Here is a 20,690-nt window from a genome sequence, read left to right as displayed (position 1 = left end):
CTGTTGGCATGGGCAGCTTTTGTGTTACATTGCTGGGTGCCAGAGGAGGGTGACTTGGAGCTGGAGGCTGTGGGGCTGGGTGCTCCCARAACGGGGGAGCTGGGAGCCGATGGGGGGTGCCGCAGGCTGGGGCACTGCAAGGCTCTATCCCCACCGGTTTTGTGGGCCTGGCTGTGTACCTGGGGTAGGGCCATCCCTAAAGCGCTCCCCACCTCTTGCTGTTTGGATACCTGTGGTGTTCGGCTTGGCCAGGCTGGTGGCTGCTGCTGCCGCCGCCACCCCTTCCCCAGCGGGGAGATGGCCCTGCTCGGCTGGCTCGGCTGCTCGGGGCTGCGGGCACAGCGAGGGCGGGAGGCCCGGTGCCAGAGCGGGCCTGGGCTGATGCACGGCTTTGCCAGGGTCTTGCCGCTGCTGGCTGTGCCGCTGGCTGCAGCGGGCAGCCCCGGGGTAGAGGGTTYCTGCCCCGTCCCTGGGCAGCTTGGGCCGAGCACCCCCCGCGTGGGCCCCCAGCTCGGCAGCCGGCATCCACCAAAGGCGAGGCAGTCTCTTCAATCAGAGCCTGACAGTGCGGGGGAGCCAGCTTGGCAGGCACGTGTGCTGTKTGTTTGGAGAGGAGGGCTAGCACCAAGACCTGCCCCTGGCTGCAGCACTTTATCCTTTCTTAGGCTAAAAAGATGGGGACAGATGCCACCCAAGAGCTGTGCAGGATAAAAGTGCTAATCTGTTTCTCTTCTAATATGTTTCAGCAGAAAAGTCTTGGCAGAGTCCAGGGGAAATATAGGGCAAGAGGTGGCACTGAGGTTTGCCCCCTGTTGTCAGCGTGCAGGAGAAGGAGGAACCTGGGGAGGGTTGCTGGATCTGGTGAATCTTGCACCTGATGTCTGGCTGTTCCCAGGCTTAGGGTCAGCCCCGCACTTGTCCAGACAGGGCAGAGGGGTGCCCCTGGCTCTTTCGGACAGCCCATCTGGATGCTGCCGCTCCTGACCTTACCCCTCTACTGTTCCCTGGGGACTGCTGGTTCCTTCTGGCATGGCAGCAGGTATCACAGCACAGGGAGCCAGTCCCCGCTGGGCCAGCTCTGCTGCTTGTGGCACTGTCCTGCTCCCTTCAGCCARTGTGGGTCCCCTGTGGGTTGGAGCCGGGATGTCCTGGCCCCTGTGGGTGGGGTATGGGGCCACGCTGGGTCCAGCAGCTCTGCTGTTGCATGGGTCCCATCATCACACTGCTTTAGGCGTGGTGGGGATATGGCTGGGTGCCCTAGTATAGGGGAGTGGAGATGCTTGCAGGGTGGCATGAGCAGCAGGCTGGAGCTGGGTGAATGCTGCCTTAGACCTGCCTTGGTTGCCTTGTGTGCCCTGAGTCCTGCCTGCTGCGGGGCAACTCTGTGCCCACCTTGCCAGGGGCCAGTGGGGAGCTGCAAACAGCAGCTGGGAGGTGTAGGGCAGCTTTGGGGGCCAGGGTGGCTTGGGAGCTGTTGTGTGGGGTATAGGCTTCATGAAAGGATGTGGCACTGGCACTGCGCTGGGGCGAGCGCCTGGCCCAGGCTCGCAGCGTGCCTTGGCAGGACCCTGGGGTGGCCTCGCTCCTGGTTAATATTGATGGGCCGTGCCTGCACGGAGGCCTCGGGGCCCCGACCCAGCAGATCAGTTGCCTTGCTGCTGGGCCAGCTCGGGTTCCTCCTTGCTCCCAGCACAGCTCTCAGGTGGGATGAGGGGCTCAGCAGGCAGGTGAGTGCTTGGTCGTGGGTGTCTTTTCCTGCACAGCATCACCTCCGCCTGTGGCTTCCTGGGGTCAGCCCCGCCTCTCCTTCACTGTTGTGTGGGGTTGTGTGAGGTGAAACCAGGGAAGGGGGGAAGTTCTGCGTTTCCTGGAGTGGGGCTGTGAGGTGGTGAGTGGCTCCTGGGGCTTGGTCCAGCTGGTGAGGCAAAGGGAAGCAGCGTCCAGGCCCTGCCCTCTGTGGGTAGTTGGGTAATCCTGGCGTGGGTCCTCTGCAGCGTCCTCTGAGGACTCCCCCAGTCCTGAACTAGGCGGAAGGGGCCAGGCCTGGGATTGTCCCTGGTCTCTGAGCATCCTTGGTGAGCCCCTGCCCTGGAACCGGCCCAGCATCCCGAATGCTTGCGCCTTCTCTGGTTTCCTCTGAGTCAGTCTCTCCGTCTTGCTGTCCCGGCCCCCTCTCCTCCGGGAAAGACGAGATGGGACTGGAGAACGTCTGTGCAGAGTCGTGAAGGGCTGAGGCACCTGTGTCCCCTGTTGCAGCCCCACAGCCTCCGGGAGYGTGGGCACAGCTACCCCCCCTCCTGCTCTGTGTCCTTGTGCAGGACGAAGGAGAGGTCCTGGCCCTGCTGTGCATGCAAGCGTCTAACAGGGTTGGTGCCGGGAGCTGGGGTGTCGCTCAGGGCTCTGTGAATAGCATCAGTGTTTCCAGGAGAGCAGAAGCTCTCCGTGGAGCCCCCAGCCCTCGCTGAGGGACGGCGGGGTGCCCGGGCAGTGGGGTGGCCTGCCCGTGCTGAGCGCCTCTCCTCACAGGTGCGGCGTGGCAGGGATGAGCCGGCATCGGATGTTCGCAGCGGTGATGCGCCTGCTCCTCAAATGCCTGCGGCTGGGCCGGCGGCGGCGRTTTAAGCTGGTACGGCGAGTGGAGCAGCTGTGGCGCTACGGGCGCCTCTGCCTCCGCTCGCTGCTCTACAACTCCTTCACCAACGCCGACGTGGTGCTTGACTCCCTCTTTGAGCCTGTCTACTGGCTGGTGGACCACGTCACCCGTTGGTTCGGTGTGGTGAGTATCCCCCGCGGGGAGGGGTGCATCTGGCTTGGGGGCTGGGGTAGCTGTGCTGCTGGGGCGATTGAACCTCTCCACTGCAGCGCCTGAACTGGCTGCCTGTGCTGGGCTTGGCGTGTGCTGTGCTCAGCTGGAGGGAATGGGTGCTTTGGTGTGCGGTTCAGCTCATTTTCCTATGCCTGTATCCTGCCCCGGCAGAACGGGGGCGGGTGCTGCGTGCTTGTGACCCAGTTCCCTTTCCCGTAGGTGTTTGTGGCACTGGTGATCGGGCTGACGAGCTCCATAGTGGCCATTGTGTACATCTGCCTGCTGCCCCTCATTCTGCAGACCTACACACCTGCCTGGATCTGCTGGCACCTCGCCTACGGACACTGGAACCTCCTCATGATTGTCTTCCACTACTACATGGCCATCACCACCTCACCTGGGTACCCACCACAGGTGAGGCCAGGCCAGGGCACCAGTTGGCAGCCCAGCTTCTCCCAGGAGCAGGCCTGGCCCCAGCCATAGGGGAGGCTCTGGGCTGCTGTGGRTGACTCCTGGGATCAGCCAGACCACCCTGAGGGTGTCTTTGCGGGAGGCCTTCTCCAAGATGAGGTGGCTGAGACTGGGTAGCACCTGGGGGGGGAGGGGTGAGTAACGGAGGAGTTGGGGGGGGCAGGTAGTGGGTTGTCCCCAGCCCTGTTTGGGGCTGGCTTGATCACAAGGGAGGTGAGGAGCATGGGGACAGAGAAGTGCTGGAAGCAGGGGACAACGTGGGGCTTAGGGACACCGACCTTCTTTTGACCCGTATGCAGGCCAAGGACGATCTCACRGGCGTCTCCATCTGCAGGAAGTGCATTGCTCCCAAGCCGGCTCGCACCCATCACTGCAGCATCTGCAACAGGTAGAGTCCCTCGCCCTGCCCCGCTGCCACCTGCACCAGGCCGCCGTGCCCGCGCCACGCGGGGCAGCCTCCGGGACGCCTCTCTTCCCCCCTCATGCACTGCTGCAGGAGCTGGGCCCCTTTCCCTCCGCTGGCTTCATGCCTTGTCTCTAAGGGACGCTGGGAGGGCCAGTGCCTGTCCCCTCCCCGACAGCGGGTCCTTGCATTGGCACTGACACTTGTGCTGCTCTCCTCCCTCCCAGGTGTGTGCTGAAGATGGACCACCACTGCCGTATCCTTCTGCARTACTAACCCCCTGCGCTCTCCTGGGGGGAACCGGCCCTGCTTCCTCCCCTTCTCCCTGCCCTGCTCCTCTCCTGAGTCACCCACCCCGGGAAGGGTGCTGGGAGCCAAGCTGGGCTGACAGGCTAGGAAGGGCCACCCTTGTCCCTGCGGAGTGGGTTCACACCTGTGGCCTGTCACAGTTACATACCTTTAACCCCAGAGGCAGCCTGGCTGAACAACTGCGTGGGGCACTTCAACCATCGCTACTTCTTCTCCTTCTGCCTGTTCATGACCTTGGGCTGCATCTACTGCAGCATCAGYGGCTGGGACATGTTCCGGGACGCCTATGCAGCCATCGAGGTGAGCGCAGGGCAGGCTCAGAGCCGCCCCGGCCCCCGCGCCATGGCCTGCTGTGGGAGAGGAAGCACTAGCACATGTGGAAGCTGCCTGGGCTTCCTGGGCTGAGCTTGCAGAACGAGGCTGGACCAGCCCTGGCCTCTTAGCGACTTTTATTTCCCYCCTCTGGTCTCCTGTGGGGCTCCCCAGCTGCCCTGGTCCTGCAGGGGAGTGAGTGGGAAGGGCCTTCTCCTCCAAGACATGTAACTGGTGCCGTGTGTTTTCCATCCCCCTAGAGAATGAAACTGCTTGAGAAGGAGAGACTGCAGGTGGCTGCCAACCAGGTGGGACATCCCTGCTCTCCAGCTGCTCCAGGCAGCACGGAGCAGAGCTGCCCTGCAGCTCCTTGCAGGCTGGGTCCCGCTCTCGAGGTGTAGTCCTTGGCAGGAACAAACCAGCACCCATGTGTATCTCATGGGTGAAGAGAGCTGGGGCTGGCTGGGCAGCTCTGCTACGGGCACTGCCTCCAGCAGTCCTGGGCGCTGCTTCCCTGTGTACAAGTCYCCAGCAGCTTTGGCTGGTGTCAGCAGTGGCCTTGGAGCCAGGCAGCTGCTTGCTGTGCTGCGCAGGCCCTGCCCTCCTGGGAGGAGCTGCAGCAGCCTCTAAGGACTTCAGCCTGAGCATCGTCTGCTGCGTGGTGTGGTGTCCTGGCCAGCCTCGTGGCTGCTCCCTGTCCCCTTACCTCTAACCTGCTTCTCACTCATCTGCTGGCTGTCAGGTGGTGTCCGTCTGTCTCATGGCTGTCCCAGGCTGCCTTGCCATCACTCTGGCTGTTGTGTTGGTTCTGGTCCTGGCCCTTTCTGGCTGCCTCATCCCTGCATTAGTCACGGGTACAGCAGTCATCTGACCTGGCCCTTGAGCTACACAGCACTTTATGTAATCCACTCCTGTCCTTTTTTTCGCAGACRTACTACCAGACCCCACCACCCACCTTCTCCTTCCGCCAGCGGGCTTTCCACAAGAGCATAGTCTACCTCTGGGTCCTGTGCAGGTAACAGCACGCGGGGCTAGCAGCAAGGGCAGTGTGGGAAGCAGAGCTAGGCACGCAGCCTGCTGCAGCCCTGCCCTGCTATGGGATATCGGGTCCACTCTGCCTTCCCCTGGGCTGGACTGACTTTGTCTGGCACAGATAGTTCCCTGTCCTGCTGGCTCTGAGGCCACAGTGCAGCAGGAGAGACTTCAGCTCCCTGTCACACAGGATTAGACCAGCTAGGCAGGCTCAGCCACCCCACGTCTGCCACAGCAGGGCAGGCCTGCAGGTGACCTGCTGTCCCTTGCTGTCCCCAGCTCGGTTGCATTGGCCCTGGGTGCCCTCACGCTGTGGCACGCTGCCCTCATCACCCGTGGGGAAACCAGCATTGAGAGGCACATCAACAAAAAGGAGAGGCAGAGGCTGCAGAAGAAAGGCAAGGTGAGCGCAGTGTCCAGAGCAGGTGGGCAAGCTGGAGCAGAGCCGGACTCGATGTRTCTCTCTGGCCTGCAGGTGTTCAGGAACCCCTACAGTTACGGCAGCTGGAATAACTGGAAGGTGTTTTTGGGAGTGGACGTGCCAAGGTAAAGCCCTGGGGCAGCCCCTCTCTGGGAAGGGCAGTAGCATCTGGGGGTACCAGGCCACCCCAGTTCTCTGCAGGACATCTGATTCTATGCACTACTCTCAGCTGGCCCTGCATAGGACCCAGACCAGCGCTTGGGCCTGGCAGGGGCACAGCACTCAGCTGTCCTGTGGCTCCTTAGCCCTGCCCAGGGAGGACCTCTGGCCTAGCTGGCACCCCTTTCACCCACTYGTGCAGGCTGCAGGACAGCGGGCTCCCAAGCAGTCCCCAGGGGGACCTTAGCAGAGGAGCTAAGGGACAGGGCTCAATCCCCTCACTGATCCTGGGGTTCTGCCCAGCTCCTGCAGAGCTGTGAAGCACTAAGACTTGAGATTTTTGTTGCAAGCTTCATTTCTTTCCTCACAGACACTGGCTCACCCGGGTTCTGCTGCCCTCTCCTCACCTGCCCCATGGAACAGGTCTGAGCTGGGACCTCCCTCCCTGCRTGACAGAGCAGCGTGCACCGCTCCTGGCCATCTGAGGTGCGGGGCCTGGGTGCTGCAGTTGTCCTTGCCCTGCAGGCAGGGAAGCGGAAGACCACCACTGTCATCCTGTTTGGCCCAAGCACCTGGCTGAAGGCAGGTGCTGGCATGTGCTGCTAGCTGGAGCGAGAGCCACTGAGAGCTCTTTGGACAGTGTTGATGCCGGAACGCCTGCTCTGACGGCTCCTTGGTGGCTGCAGGCAGCCCCCAGGGAAGGGGGTGGGCACAAACTGGTGCTCTCCCATGAGCTGAAGGTGCTGCCCATGTTACACATAGGTACAGGCCAGTACATGGCCTAATTTGGTTCTCTGGAAACAGCTTGTGCAGGGCTGAGCTCAAGAGGATGGTATACTTCCCCCCAACCAAGTACTTGCCTTTTTAAGAATGTAAGAACACCCAATAAATGGTGGTTTTGTTTTGTTTTTTTTTTTTTTTTAAGGAGACTGGCTCTTTTTCCTGGTAGGGGAACATGACCTTCTGGGGGCAGGGGAGGAGAAGGGAGCAGGAGCCTGTAACCTTTAGCTATAGAAGCACCTCTGGGGATCCCGTCTTTTGCTCGGATTAGCATGAGGGGGAGCAAAGCCCTTCACCAGCTGAGGGCCTGCTGCAGCCCTGGGTGGGAGGAACGTTCCCGGTAATACGGACAACGGAAAGGCAAAGCCCAGCAGGCCAGGGCTATGGCACAGAGGGGTCCCAGCCTGGACCGCAGTGAGAGGCCCCACAGCATTACCAAAACAGGCGTGTTTATTCTTCTGGCACACAAGTGGCCACACACTGTACAGGTGTGCACAGGCCTGCCCTCTCCACTCACACGTGGCGTGGCGAGTCTGTCCGTCACTGTCCCTGGCTGCGCAGGCCGCAAGTGACACAGCTTCCTCCCCCCTGCGGTGCAGGGAAGGGTGGGGGGTGCTGGGAAGGTGCCGCAGTGAGGGGTGCTGCCTGCTGGCCCCCACGCTCCAGCCCCAGCTGGGTCTGTCTGTGGCAGTAGTCGAAGGGCTTGGCAGGTCAGCGGGGTCCTGATTAGACTGTCGGTCAGCACAGGGAGGGGATGCAGGGTGCTCACCTGCCCGGGCTCCCCAGCAGGAACCTGTGGGGACAGAGATGGTGCCATCAGCCATGTCCCCAACCCTCCAGCTCCCCAGTGGCTACAACAACACACACTCACCACTCTCCCCGTGCTGCCACCGCCTCCTTCCGCACCAGCCTCTTCTTGTCATCCAAGGGCTTGGCCAGGGCCCGGATGACCCGTGCCTTGTATGGGAGCAGCTGTGGGACAGAGACTGCTGTTACTGAGAAAGCCGGGGTGCTATCTGCCCTCCAGGAGGAGGGCTGGGACCCTCTGGGAGCCTCCACCCAGGGGCAAGCAACAAGCTGTGGTGAAGAACTTACCACTGTGGTGGGCAGGCTGGTGAGCGCATGGGCACAGCGCAGGGCAGCGATGCGGACAGCCTGGAACAGACAGGAGWGAGCGGCAGTGCAGGGGGCTGGGGTGCAAGGCAGGGAAATGGGGTGCATGGGGCAGAGGAGAGGGAGCACACGCACCATTGCGGGGCTGGAGGCGAGGCTGAGGAACTTGGTGACCAGTGTGTCAACATGCAGGCTCATGATCTGGGGGGCTTCGAGCAGCAGTGGCTGGAGGCAGCTTAATGTGGAGAGCTGCACCACGCGGTCCGAGCAGGACAAGGCCTCGAGCAGCAGGGAGAGGAGCTGAGGAGGATACAGATGTGAGCAATTCTCCAGCCATGTGCTCTCTGCCACCAGTCACCCCCAGCCAGCCTGACACTCACTGTGGGCAGCTCTGTAACCAGCACGGGTTTGGGGAGATGGTTGAGCACGTGGGACAGGCCCTTCAGGTAGTTGGCCTTCACATCTGTGGAGAGCAGAGGTGGTTACAGGCAGCAAGAAGAASAAGAGGATCCCAGCGCAGATCCCCTAGATAAGGGGGGCACCGGATGGCGAGCCCAGCCCTGCAGCCAGGCTGTGGCTGAAGGGTGGCCACCCACCAGGGCCAGCCCCATGGAAGCCCTGCACCAGTTTGGGCACGTTGTCGGTGAAGAAGCGCTGGCGGAACATGATGCGCACATCGGCGTGGCAGCCCTTGTGCAGCACGTCCGGGGAGTCAGCCATGAGCAGGGAGAAGCCGTCGGCCGCGACAGGACCCAGCTCTGCATCACCCAGCAGGCCCAGCAGCTGTGAGGGAGAGCACCCTGAGATCATGCGCTGTGGTGCCAAGGGTTCCCACCTAGCTGTGGGGGAAGAGGGTAGGCTCCTCCAAGAGCACCCAGCCCCTCATACAGCCTACCTTGTCTGTCAAGTGTGAGCTCAGCGGGTGGTAGCGCAACACTAGGGCTTTGGTCACCTGTGCAGACAGAACAGAGTCAGCATGTGGGGCCATCCCCCCGGTTCTCCCTCCCCTCCAGCACCTGGGGCAGGCCTCACCCAGAGCAGCAGGGTGAGTGCCTGTGTTCGGTGGGGCCCTTCAGCAAGACCAGGCTCCATCCTGTTCACTGCCAGCTGCAGGATCTCATCTAGTTGCTGCCCTGGGGACAGGAGACAGGCTGATCATCCCCCCAGCAGCGCTGCGCAGGGACCCACAGTAGCCTGTCCAGCTCTCTTACCTGCTGGGTGCTTGTTCACCAGCCCTGCAAAGCACTTGGCTGCTGTGGTGGCCGTGAAGGGGCAGTTGCAGGAGCAGCTGAGTGCTAGCAGCTCCCGGAGCAGCCTTTCCTGCTGGGGGATCACCACCTGAAAGAGATTCGCAACCTGCTACGACCTGGGGGGCCAAAACTGTTTCCTTTCTCTTCCTATATAGCTTGCTTAACCCACAGTCCCGGGCAGGACCCTTGGCCACAGCCCCTCCACTCTGTTCCCCCAACTTACATTGCGGGGCAAGGAGCAGACGAAGGCCATGAGGAGAGCAACAAGGCGTCTCTGTGCTTCCAAGCGCTCCCCACCCTGTGCGGAAAGAACAGCACCCACATCATCCCCCCTGTCCTTACCAGCAGCTGCATCTCTCTGCACCCACAATCACATTCCCTGCCTCTGCTCAGGCACCTCAGCCCCAAGCACCCCACGCACCTCAAAGGGCTGGAAGGAGCAAGGAAAACTGTTCTGGGGCAGGAAGGAGACCTCTCCATCCAGGAAGAGGGGTACCACATGGGATACACTCTGGGCAGCCAGTCTAGGAGAAAGGAGACATCGCAATGTGCTGCTCTGGGAGTGTCACTAAGAGCTTTTGGGTACCTCCCAGGTGGCACGGGACCTCCCTGAACAAACAGCAGCGGAGAGGAACACAGTGTGCCCCTCCCCGTAAGGGGACGCTGTGCCCAGCATCCCAGTGGCCTGCCCCAGCATCACTCACTCAGGGATCAGGTGAGTGCTGGCAGCGCTGATGACAGGGACCATGGCAGCCAGGGCCTCCTCCTCCAGTAGTGCCTTGCTCAGCAACGGGTGGGTGCTCTCTGCAGACAACAGGGACAGGTCGGAGCCTGCCATGGCCATCCAGTGCAACGAGGTAGCACAGGTCAGTGACCCACACAGGCTGTGGGACGCTGCAGCTCTGGCCCTGCCAGCGGGGCACTGGGGCCCCACAGTGCCTGCATTTGCCAGAGGGTGGCAGCACTGCAACCTGCAGGGCTGGCAACCCCAGAGGGGCTCCCGGGACCCCACAGAGCCTGGGGGAGCTGCCCCTCGTCCCCCTCTCTCCCTCCCAGCTCTGCACCTACCTTGCATGGCAGCCTGCACAGCCATGGCCAGCAGGCAGGGCACCACTTTTTGGTGGTAGTACCAGCAACTCTCTGCATCCTGCTGGCACTGCAGGGCCACACGGTGGAGACTCTGGCACACAGAGACCACGTCTTGGGCGTTCCTGGCCTCACTCCCTGCAGGGCACAGTCACCATCACATGGAACAGCCACTATCCCGCGCCTCATTGGTGCTGGGACCCTGGGGGCAGCACACCAGTAGCATCCTGGTGTGTGCTGCCATTTACAGAGCATGGCTGCGCCCAGGGCAATGCAGCCCTCCCTCCTCACCCTCCATCAGCAGGATTCACAGCCCAGCCCTGGGCTGCCAGCATCAACACCGTCTCCTTGCTTTCCCAGCCCCCCTTTCAGCCCACCCTCTGCGACAGAGGCAGATCCTGCCCAGAAGTGCTGTGTGCAGCTGCCCACCATGGGCTGTTACCTTTCTGCACCTGCCGGAGATGCTGCAGCAGAATGGGGACGGTCTCCTTCACGATGCTGGTGTGCGTGGACACAGCTGCCAGGGCCTGCAGGCAGCGCTGCTGCAGGGCGCGCGGGGCACGGGAGCCCTCCTCCTCCCACTCTGAACAGGACACACACCTCAGATGGGTGTTGCAGGGACCCCCAGGCCCTGCAGCCCAAGGGCAATCAGGGCCCAGAGCACATCAGGTTGGATGGGGTGAAATAGCACAGCAGAACTAGCCAGTTCCAAGGCAAAAGGGACGCTGCCTGGTCTACGGCTTGGCATCTCCTCCTCRCACGAGTAGTACCAGCAGTGCGGGCTAGTTGCCAGCCCCTGGCACAGCCTTCCCTGTGACAGCACCATGGAGCCTGCGCTGAATCCCCCAGCGAAGGGAGCCATRTACCCACCCTGAGTGATACAGCCTCACTGCCTGCTAGGAGCCAACCAGGGACGGGACAGGGCTTCACCCCAATACCAGAAGTCATTCTCTTCCCTACGGCCACGAGCCCCTACCTGACTGCAGCTCCTCTCCGAGTCTCGGTACCATGCGCCCAGAGAAAATCTGTGGATAGATGGGGGCCAGGGATCCAGCTGCCTCCATTGCTGCCTCACTGCAAGAAGGGAGGAGAATGGGAGAGGGGATGTGAGTGCTTCAAACCCTGGGCTCTTTGTACACAGGCTGCAGAGACCCAGGCTAGAAGGTGCTGAGAAACGGGTTTTTGGAGACAATCTGCTCTGTTCACCCTGCTGGGAGGTGAAGCACAGTTCCCACTTTGAAAGGCCCAGGCTTTCCAATTTCCAGCCCAGAAATTACCCAGTTTATCCCATGACTCTTAGCTCAGACAGCTCCTGTGCCTTCACTCAGATTACAGCCCCTCTCTGCAGCAAAGCCAGGTTTTGTTCCTCTTCCCAGAGTACAGGTGACTGGAATGGCTCTAGCCAGTCCCTCACCTGCTCTGGGAATCCTCCTCGTGCAGAATGAGCCGCAGGAGGTGATCCACAACCAGCTCCAGGTCAGAARGAGACAGGAAGCCTGGAACAAAGCCATAGAGGAAACCTGCCATTGGCCAAAGGCAAAGATGCTGGTGTCCTGGCCAGCATCATTCTGTCTCATCCAGGTTATTAGCAACGCAGCAGCATGCCAAACTCCAGAGATATAAGGTACCCAGTACAAACAGGCAAGAGAGAGACCAAGTGTCCCTGGAACTTGTGGCCTAGCTAGGAAGTGCCACCACTTCTCCTGCACTGGATCTGACCACCCCCTCAGTGCAGCAGGCCAGGTGTCACCCACCAAGCCATACGCTATCACATCTCCCTGAATGGGATGACACCTCCCTTTGACCACCCAGGGGAAGCCAGACACCAACCTTGCAGTGAGCCCAGGACGGTCAGCGCCCTGATCCCCACCAACTGCAGGTGCACGCTGGGGTCCGTCATCGCCGAGAACACCACAGAACAGACCGGGGCTTGGAGCGCCAGCACAGCACTCTCATCTGGAGACAGAKGCACAGAGGCACTGCCTGCGCTGGGCTGTCACAGCACAGCCACGACCACAGCACCTCACAGGCCCTTTCTGGGGCCCTGCCAGTCCACACCCAAGCATGTGAGATCTCTGGGACACGGCTGGTGGTTTGCACTCACAACCGTCCAAGTGAGGGAGCTTTCCTTCTCTGCCAGCATAGGAGCAGTTGAGGGCAGCACCAGAACCCGTGAGACACAGATGGCTCCAGAGGGATCAGCAAGCCTTACCTTCTTCCACATGTCCCCACTTCTTCTGTAACTCCAGGAAGCCAAGCAGCATTTCCAGGATTGTCCTCCTCTGGCTGCTCTGCAGGGGCACAAAAGTATAACCTAGATCACTGTCACTACTGGACACTGCTATGACTCAACCCAGTGCTGTGAGGCCAGAGGGTGCCCAGGGGTCTCCACCTGCAAATAGGGAAGGACACCCACTCCGACTGATGCCCTCCACCAGCGCCCATTCCCACCACACCACACAGGAACACTAGCCGCACKCAGCCTTGCTGTCTATGATGGCAGAGCCCAGGGTGCCCCTCACCTGCGGGTGCTTGGTGTACTGCTCCAGCAGCAGGGGCACAACGTTGCAGGTGATGCGGTGGCAGGTGCGGAGGGAGGCACCTGCTGCTGCCTGCAGGAGCTTGGCACTCGGCCACACCAGCTTCATGTCGGGTTCGCACAGATGATGCCTGCAATCTGAGATAGGCTGGGCGTCAGCCACACCGGCAGAGCTGCCTCTGCCTTGTGTGCAGGCACAAAGCCGATATCTGGGCTGGGACGTGCTGCTGAGCTCCAGGGTACCACAGCTCTAAGCTGCAGCACGCCCTTAACAGAGCCAACAAGCTCCCTAACAGAGCTGCCTCCCTCAGCTCCAAGGGCTACAGTGCAGCCTTGGACATCCCAAACCCAGCAGAGAGGGAAGCAACTCAATCCAACAGGTACTCCCTACTGTGCCCCCTTCTCTCTCYGGCAGCTAATTCCCTTGAGGAAACCAACACTAGCTGCCAGAGCTGGAAAGGAAAGGAAAAAAAGTTTCAAAGAGAACAGAAGGGCAGATCCCCTCTGGCTAGGAGGATGCTTGGAGGCCTGGCAGTGCCAGGCCCTGTTCAGCAAGCCCAGCTGCTCCCTGCTGGGTAGGTATCTCTGCTGGCTACCTTGCAGGACACTGCTGAGGAAGGAGTCAAGGAGGTCCTCAGTGTCGGAGCTGAGCACGGAGCGGGACAGGCAGGCAGAGAGAGCGTGCAGCGCAGCTAGGCACTCCGCCTCGACCTTCTCGCTCGCCGTCTGGAACACCTACAGGAGAGGCCGTGGGGATGAGCTGAGCTCAATGCTGACCCCAACTGCAAGCTTCACACTCCAAGTGTGGGCCGAAGGGCTTGGCTCCAGCCTCACTTCCAACGCGCTTTGAGCATGTAGTATGGCACATCCAGTGAGCCCCAGRGATGTTTCAGTAGGGGTGGCCTGTCCCCAGATTTTAGTTGAGGCTGTTCAACGCTGTGGGTGGGGGCTGCTGGGAGATACAGGGTCTTCCTAGCCTAGCTGCTAGCCCAGGAGGAGCCCAACTGCACTGGAGGATTTGCTGGGGGCCCTGAAGTACTCACCTCCCTGCGCAGGGATGACCAGAGGCTGGGAAGGAATTCCTGCAGCTCCTTCTGCCCATAGATGGCACAGCAGGCTGTCTGCAGGATGGAGCCAGAAGCAAGCATCAGAGAGAAGCCAGTACAGGGAGGACACAGAGCAGGGACATTGCCCACTCCAACAGGCTCACACAGGGCTGCATGAACCCCACAAGGGAGAGAGTAAGAGCAAGGAGTGATACAGGSCAAGAAGGACCCTGCAAAGAATGGACCAGGTTCTGTAAGGAAGAGTTACTGATTGGTAGAGACAGGAGAGGAACYTGAACGTGGCTGGATGCTTCTCCCTCCCATCAGGACAGGCCATTCGTGGGCTAAGGGTAGAAGGTGATTCTTCCTTACCAGGGTCTGCAAGGAGTCAAGCTTGGCACTTTGCAGGTCTGAGTCCATCTTCTCGATGAGCAGAGGGAGCAGGAACTGCAGAGAGAGGCACTTAGACTCATCCTACTCTTTGTGCTACCTCAACACACACACACACACACACATCTGTGGCCCCATGGGAACTGCATGCTCAGCCTCTTCCAGGAGATCTGAAGAGGAGAGGATGCCTGCAATAGGTGCCCTCTTCTCAGGGTATCAGTACCAGCAACCTTCTGATGCCCAGCCCCAGGGAGAAGTGGGAGTAGGGGGCTGCCAGCAGGACACAGGGCTGCCCTTGCACAGATTTCCTGTCCCTTGTCCCAGCAGTTCCCTTCCCATGGAGTCACACAGAAAGCTGCAGCACTATGAAATGCAGCCTGTGCTTGAGGAACAGCCTAGTGCCCAAGAGCTGCCAAGGAGCCACCTACCTCAGCAAACTGGGGTGTGGAGGCCAGTACAGCCCGGAGGCTCAGGATTAGGTCTTCTCTCTGGATGCCATGAGGGTCATTGGGGGGCTGGAAGGGGAGCACAGAGAGCAGATGACCTGTTAGAAAACTTCTTAATGCAGCCATTGGCTGAGGCTGCACCACCTCATCTCCAGCAGGGCAGCAGCAATGCTGGCCACCAGAGCCAGCCTGGCACGGGCCTGTCAGCCTGAATAGCACGGCTTGTAGCACAGCACTGCCCAGCCAAGCCTTTTGCCCACCCTATCCTCCCATTCCTGGAGGGGACACAACACCATGAAAAAACACTAGGAAAATGAATAGTCTCTGGCAGGGGGCAGACTCACTGGAGTAAAATCAATGGGGAAGTAGCAGGATGTCACTTCAAACAGCTCCTCCACAAAGGGACCTGCAGGGAGAGGACAAAGTATGTGAGCAGAGATGTTGGTGAAGAGGGCCACAGCATCTGCGCTCAGCACCAGCCATGGGCTGGCTCTGCAGCTCCCAAATCATGTCAGGGACATCCCCAGCCCAACCCAAGAGCCATCTCTCTGACAGCAGGAAGAAAAGCGACATGTTCCCTCGTCAGCTCCACAYAGCAGGCTCACCCAGGGCATAGTTCTTGACAATGAGATCACGCACGATCTGGAAGGCCACTAGCAGGTTGCGGGGATCCTTCTCCCCATCCATCACCTGGATGAAGCCGAAGGTGAAGTCAGTTCCCAGGCCTTTCAGCTCTGCAGAAGAAAGGAGCATGAGCAGGAAGGGCTGCAGAACTCCAGACCTCACCAACGTGACAGTGAAATCAGCCCTGTTTCCCCAGCTCAGGAGCCCTTCCAGCTCTTCACAAGCAGTTCCACACAGCCGCCCTGCCCCGAGCAGGACAAARCAAGCATTTTTCCAGCCTGAGCAACTCCAGCATGAGCCTTGGCCTCCTCACCTTCCTCCCTCGTGCCCATGAAGTTGGTGATGATGCTGTAGACTGTGTGACGGTCCAGCTGCAGCAGGGACTGCAGGGAAGGGCAAATTAGTACAAGCCTCCAATGCAGCAACATTGCTACACAGCATCCAAGGGCAGGCATATGCTCTAGAGCAGCAGGCAGGACCCCCAGGAGCTCAGCTGCTGCCTACTGCCACACGGATCCCATTTACCATGTGCAAAGTGTACACATGCTTGTGCGATTGCACCTGAACAGAACTGCATGTATACACAATCCAAATCATGCAGGGCCACACTTGCTGCCTGAAAGAAAGTCTGAAGAAAGTTAATTCCCCCAGGGGTGAGAGAAGAGAGGGCAAGGGCCAAATATGATCAGCTACCTTTTGCTTTGCAGTGAACCATGCTATCTCTGAGCTCCCCAGGGGCACTGTACTGTTATTGATTGACACGGTCTCAGTCCTCAGGGAAGGCAGGCCATCCCCAGACACACAGAGAACAGCGAGGAATCACACTGCTCACCTGCACATGTACCTCCTGGAAGATGGCTTTGAGCACAGACACCGCTAGCCCCGGGGCCAGCACCTCACACATGCTCTGTGGACAGGTAAAGCAAAGTAAGAACCACAGTAACAGCCCAGAGCTCCTGCCCTCTGTACAGCAGCCACCTCTAGCACTGCAAGATCCTCCCAAGACCCTGAGGAGAGCTTGCCATTCCCACTAACAAGACAAGACAAGATTCCTGTCTCTTCTGCTAGGAAAAGCCAGCCCCTAGGCATTAGCATGTAGGAAGGAGGATCTATTCTGCTCCACGGGGTGCTCAAAGAGTTCTTGCCCCAGTACCAGGATGGGGCAGAAAATCAAGGCAGTCTCAGCTCCCCTACCATACTGCAAGGGACTCAGCAGGAGTGGAGGAGACAGGGCAATATAACTAGGTAGGAGCCGATAGCCCGGCTGGGCTCTGCTTGACACACTGCTCCAGCCTGCACCCAGGTGTTGCACCTCCCCAGTCCCACTGCAAAGCATGTCCTTGCGGCTGTGGGCTTGGGAGACATGAGCTCACCAGTGCTCTGAGTCCCTGGAGCACTGAGGGGATCACGAGGTGATGATCTTGCARCCGGTTCTCATAGAACAGGACCAGGTGCAGCACTGCCAGAAACAGATATCAAAGTGTGTTAGTCCCCAGAAACTCAGCACCAGCCCCATGCTCTGCCAAAAGCAGCTGCAGGTTGAACAGTGAGCAAACCTCGCAAGGATGAACGTGAGGGCTGACCCAGCTTCTGCCACTGTTCGGTGCACCCACCTGGCTCTGACGCCTTCTCCCTTCCCCTGTGAATGACCCATGTCTGACCACAGCGGGGCAGCACCACCTCTGGCCACTGYAGAGACGCTGGAGCTACCAGGGAGGTGTCTGCCCTGGCCTGTCTGGACATGTGTGTGCAGATGTTGGCAGTGAACCGGCAGAAGCCTGCTCAGCAGAGGGACTGGAGGATGTTGTGGGGTGGGGCCCACGGCTGGAACAGGAGCCCTGGGTCCCCGTGTTTGGCTCCATAACACGTTCCCGGACCCTGAGTCAYGGCCACGGGCGCCAGCACACCCAGGGCCTGGGGAGCGGCAGCAGGAAGCAGACTGGAAGAGCTGGCTGGCCGCATCCTGCGCCCACAGCTGCTGCAGAAGTTGCCCCCCCAAGGAGGCGGCCTGACGCAACGTGCTTGAGAAACAGGCTGTGTGAGGAGGGCCACGAAGTGTGTGTGTGGGGGGGGTCACAGCAGCTGCCGGTGCCCTCCCAGAAGGCTGGCTCTGCCCGCCCTCCTCCAGAGCTCCTGGTGACTTGGCTCTAACTCAGCTCCTTCCTCTCTCTCAGCTGTCACGACAGCCAAGCCTCTCCACTGAACCTTAACATCTCTGCCACCCCTACAGAGCACCACAGTCCTCATCACTGTCATTACAACTGATTCCAGTTACAYCAGTATCTCTGTGTGCATTTTTCTCTGCACAGCTGCTCTCAGCCCTGCCTGACACCAGCCTGAGCCTCATACAGAGCCAAAGGCCAAGGCCTGAGAGACTTTTACCTCCCTCCTTTCCTTCTTCCACCTCACCTACTCGCTCTGTTGCCCCCGCCCTGCCAGCACAGGTTCAGCTACCCATCAGCAAGGTTTCCTAATCCAAGTCAAAGTCTGACAGCACTTACTGGCTTCCTCTGCTGCCAGCCAGCAAATATGTGACATTTAACACAGCCAAACTTTCTCCTTGCCTCCCTGAATGGAGCATCTTCCTCCTTCCCCCAAAGTCCTCCACTCCACCATCACTCTTACGCTCATCTCTGACCTCTCCAGGCCACAGCTGCTGTGGCCCCCCCCCCAGAGTTAACGTGGGCAGGCACCAGGACTGAGGTGTGACTTGCTTTGTGAATGATGGGTTTCCTGCAGTGAATCACCACCCAAGAACTTTGTCATGCAGATATGTCCCCCAGCCTTCCACGTGCCACTGAGCACGCCTGGGTGTGCAACACCTACACAGTGCTGGAGGCACCAGCTGCTGCTCCAGAGCTCTAGCTCATTCACGTAGTGACCCAAATTTGTTGCGAGGGTAGCAAAAAGGCTACAGCGTGAGGCACTACATCCTCCTTGGACTTTGACACTTGAGATGGTCACAATACTAAATCAATCACTTTGTCAAGCAGAAGACTGACCCTCTCAGGGCACAGGCTTTTTCCCGACCCTGCCAGCAGCCACCCAAGGGCCCAGTGCAGCCCTTACCTTCCTTCTCCTGGAGCAGGGAGTAACACTGGAGCAGGACTTGCGACAGCAGCTGGACGCCTCGTCCTCGCGTCCGAGGATCTGTATTCTCCAGACAAGACCTAGCCAACCATGATGGAAACCCGAAAGACCTCTTGTGAGCAGGGACACTTGAGCAGGAAACGTACCCTGAGCAAACTCAAAATGAAGAAGTGCTACTACCGTCCAGGCAGGGGGCCAGTGACATAGTGCTGCCCAACTTGGGTCTTCTCCTGGCATCAGCCCTCCTGCCTGCAGGGTGGGAGCAGACTCCTCCTATCCTGACTTTATTACAAGTATACATCTGGCCCCAGAGCTACACAACCACAAATTGAAAGAAGCCTCTTCTCAAGTCAGACCAATGAAAGAATTCTTCCACCACGCTCTACAACCCAAAAACTCAGGCTCCCAAGGACAGAAGGGCTGAAAAAGGGCAAAGCCTTAGACAACAGCATCAGACAAAGAGCCAAACCCAGCCCTTATCTTGGGAGAAATGAGTCGCCACATGTCCCAGGCCACTACAGCTCACAGACGCGAGCCAACAATATGACATGGAGATGTGCAGATGTGTACTCAGGCAGCTCCTGCTAGGGACAACCCCAGCTGAGATGTGCCTTGTGGCTCACTGCCTGCCACAACATCTCTCCTCAGTCCTGGGAGAGCCTCAAGGCCTGGTATGGCCCTGCCCTTTCCCAAATGGCTCTTGAACTTTGAGAGGACAAAACACAGCTCAACCCCAGTGCTGTGAGTGGACAACATACTTGCAGGCTTGTGTGCTGCAGCATGTCTGCCCAAGTGCTACAGTTAGCTTTAGCTCATCCTGGATGAGTTGTTACCATGCACGTTTCCTTCTCACAAACCCTCCTTGTGGGAATTTCTTCTGCAACACTCTTAAATGATGCAAAACGTGTGCAAAGCTTTTCTTACCCAAGGGCTTCCACAAGCTGCAGTACAGTCCACCTTCCATCTTTGACCCCTGGAAAAAGAGAATGATTAAGAGAATAAACCAAACACTCTCAGACTGGTGTTTTAGGCAGCGTGCTAGAGACAAGGGAAGTGCCCCAGCATCACCACGGGAAAGGCTGTCTGGTGGCCGGCACCTCCTTCAGCGCAGTCAGAGCTATGTGCACTCAGGGATAGAGCCACCTCCAGCCCTTCCTGTGAACACTCTGGGATTGAGTCTCATCTGGATCAGAGTTGAGGGCAAGCGGTGAGGAATGAACTTCCCAGTGCTTTGCCTATACCTTACTGCTGCGGCCACTGCAGCACCCTGGCTGCATCTGTCACTAACGTCCCGCTCCTGAGAGAAGCAGCCTCACTGCGCTCTGCCTTGCCAAGGCACCAAAAAGCACTTCTCTAATGTGGGCAAACCAGGAGGGGCCCAAGCACAACTTCCCAGGTGCTCCAAGGGAGAACAGAAATCCACTCTTAACAGGTAGTGGCCCGGCCAAACAGCCCAGGCACTAACAAACACCCAGCTTTCCCTCTTGGCTCCACCATCTCTATGCTGCACTGAGTGACATCTGCACAAACTTGCTGCAAGAGAGAGAGAAGGAAGAAATACGGTTTTGTGGTCAGAGTAAGGCACAACATTGGCAGGTTATTGCCAGGTCTGACACCCAAACCAGGTTGCTTCACTTAGATCTAACGCCTCAATTTCCTTGTAACTGAATTGGGGAAAAAGTCACTCCTCAAGAGGCTTTGGCAAGGACCTGCTGCATCCTACAAGAGCTTTGGCAGGAGGGCAGGTTCTCCACTCCTGCCATGCACAGCTGACGTGACACACGCTCAGTATGAAAGCTCTGCAGGTGCCCTGTGGGCAGAGGTGGTGTGGGAGGCAAGGGAGTGTGTTACCCTGGGCTTGCTAACCTCTGACTCACAGATGACAGGGGACATTGCTGGGACACAAGCAACATCCCCTGCCTCCCACCTGGCTAAAACAGCTTTTCTCCACAAAAAGGCAATGAGATTCACCATCTTCGCCCAGGATCATTTCTGGGTGCTCTAGAAGGCACTATTTGTTCCTGTGTCCTGCTGAAGTCTAGCCTACATGACTGGCAGACCCACACACAACTGAAAGCCTAAAGCTTTCAGTTTGGGGCTTTCCCTTGTCTCAGCTAGTGTCTCCTGCTGTTGCAAACATTCACTCGCTCTTTCTAAAGCAGCTAACTTCAACACGAAGTCATGCGGTTCATTAGAGAGAGGTATCTGGGGGTGTAAGAAATTATGACAATGTTTTCTGAGGGCCGGCAGCCCCAGCTCCAGAAACAGGGCTTCAATCCCACTTGGCGTAACAGAGAGAGACGGCCTGGACTGAGGGACAGAACTGGTGCATAAAGCGAGTCAAGAGGAAAAAGAAGAGTCCAGCAGACCACAGAATCGACAGGCCCAAACTGCCGGGGGGGGGGGTGGAGAA

The 20,690-nt window shown here is 59.1% G+C and overlaps 2 protein-coding genes across 7 annotated transcripts; one reads left to right on the top strand and one right to left on the bottom strand.

Annotated features, from left to right (window-relative positions):
* Nucleotides 1-402: 402 nt before the first annotated feature.
* Nucleotides 403-6,490, top strand: ZDHHC16 (zDHHC palmitoyltransferase 16). 6 transcript variants are annotated; one of them, XM_085325766.1, is made up of 11 exons: nt 406-1,039; nt 2,527-2,776; nt 3,107-3,220; nt 3,577-3,665; nt 3,908-3,936; nt 4,156-4,289; nt 4,562-4,609; nt 5,231-5,316; nt 5,613-5,736; nt 5,809-5,879; nt 6,284-6,490. In XM_085325766.1, the coding sequence occupies exons 1-11, from the start codon at nt 969-971 to the stop codon at nt 6,396-6,398; spliced, it is 1,131 nt and encodes a 376-aa protein (XP_085181892.1). In that variant the 5' UTR covers nt 406-968; the 3' UTR covers nt 6,399-6,490. The 6 variants fall into 6 exon arrangements, with proteins under 6 accessions (XP_085181889.1, XP_085181892.1, XP_085181890.1 ...); XM_085325764.1 differs by having other exon boundaries at nt 3,026-3,220; XM_085325767.1 differs by having other exon boundaries at nt 407-1,039; nt 2,527-2,626.
* An 882-nt stretch (nt 6,491-7,372) lies between these two features.
* Nucleotides 7,373-20,267, bottom strand: MMS19 (MMS19 cytosolic iron-sulfur assembly component). The gene is made up of 31 exons (XM_085325694.1): nt 20,205-20,267; nt 19,202-19,287; nt 18,257-18,357; nt 16,561-16,646; nt 16,020-16,094; nt 15,501-15,570; nt 15,169-15,297; nt 14,908-14,969; nt 14,546-14,632; nt 14,100-14,174; nt 13,725-13,802; nt 13,278-13,416; nt 12,665-12,819; nt 12,355-12,433; nt 11,973-12,098; nt 11,557-11,638; nt 11,119-11,216; nt 10,585-10,725; nt 10,125-10,280; nt 9,761-9,860; nt 9,478-9,580; nt 9,280-9,354; nt 9,018-9,144; nt 8,839-8,939; nt 8,702-8,758; nt 8,403-8,589; nt 8,187-8,269; nt 7,942-8,106; nt 7,789-7,848; nt 7,565-7,665; nt 7,373-7,486 (listed from the first exon to the last, which is right to left on the bottom strand). Exons 1-31 carry the CDS (start codon nt 20,265-20,267, stop codon nt 7,459-7,461), a joined length of 3,075 nt encoding a protein of 1,024 aa, XP_085181820.1. The 3' UTR covers nt 7,373-7,458.
* Between the last annotated feature and the right edge of the window lie 423 nt (nt 20,268-20,690).

This window comes from Rhea americana, unplaced genomic scaffold (genome assembly GCF_003343005.1).
Source record: "Rhea americana isolate MKP2758 unplaced genomic scaffold, rheAme1 scaffold_122, whole genome shotgun sequence".
Lineage (NCBI taxonomy): Eukaryota > Metazoa > Chordata > Aves > Rheiformes > Rheidae > Rhea > Rhea americana.
The sequence above is the reverse complement of the archived record's forward strand: the minus strand, read 5'-3'. Positions and strand labels throughout refer to the sequence as shown.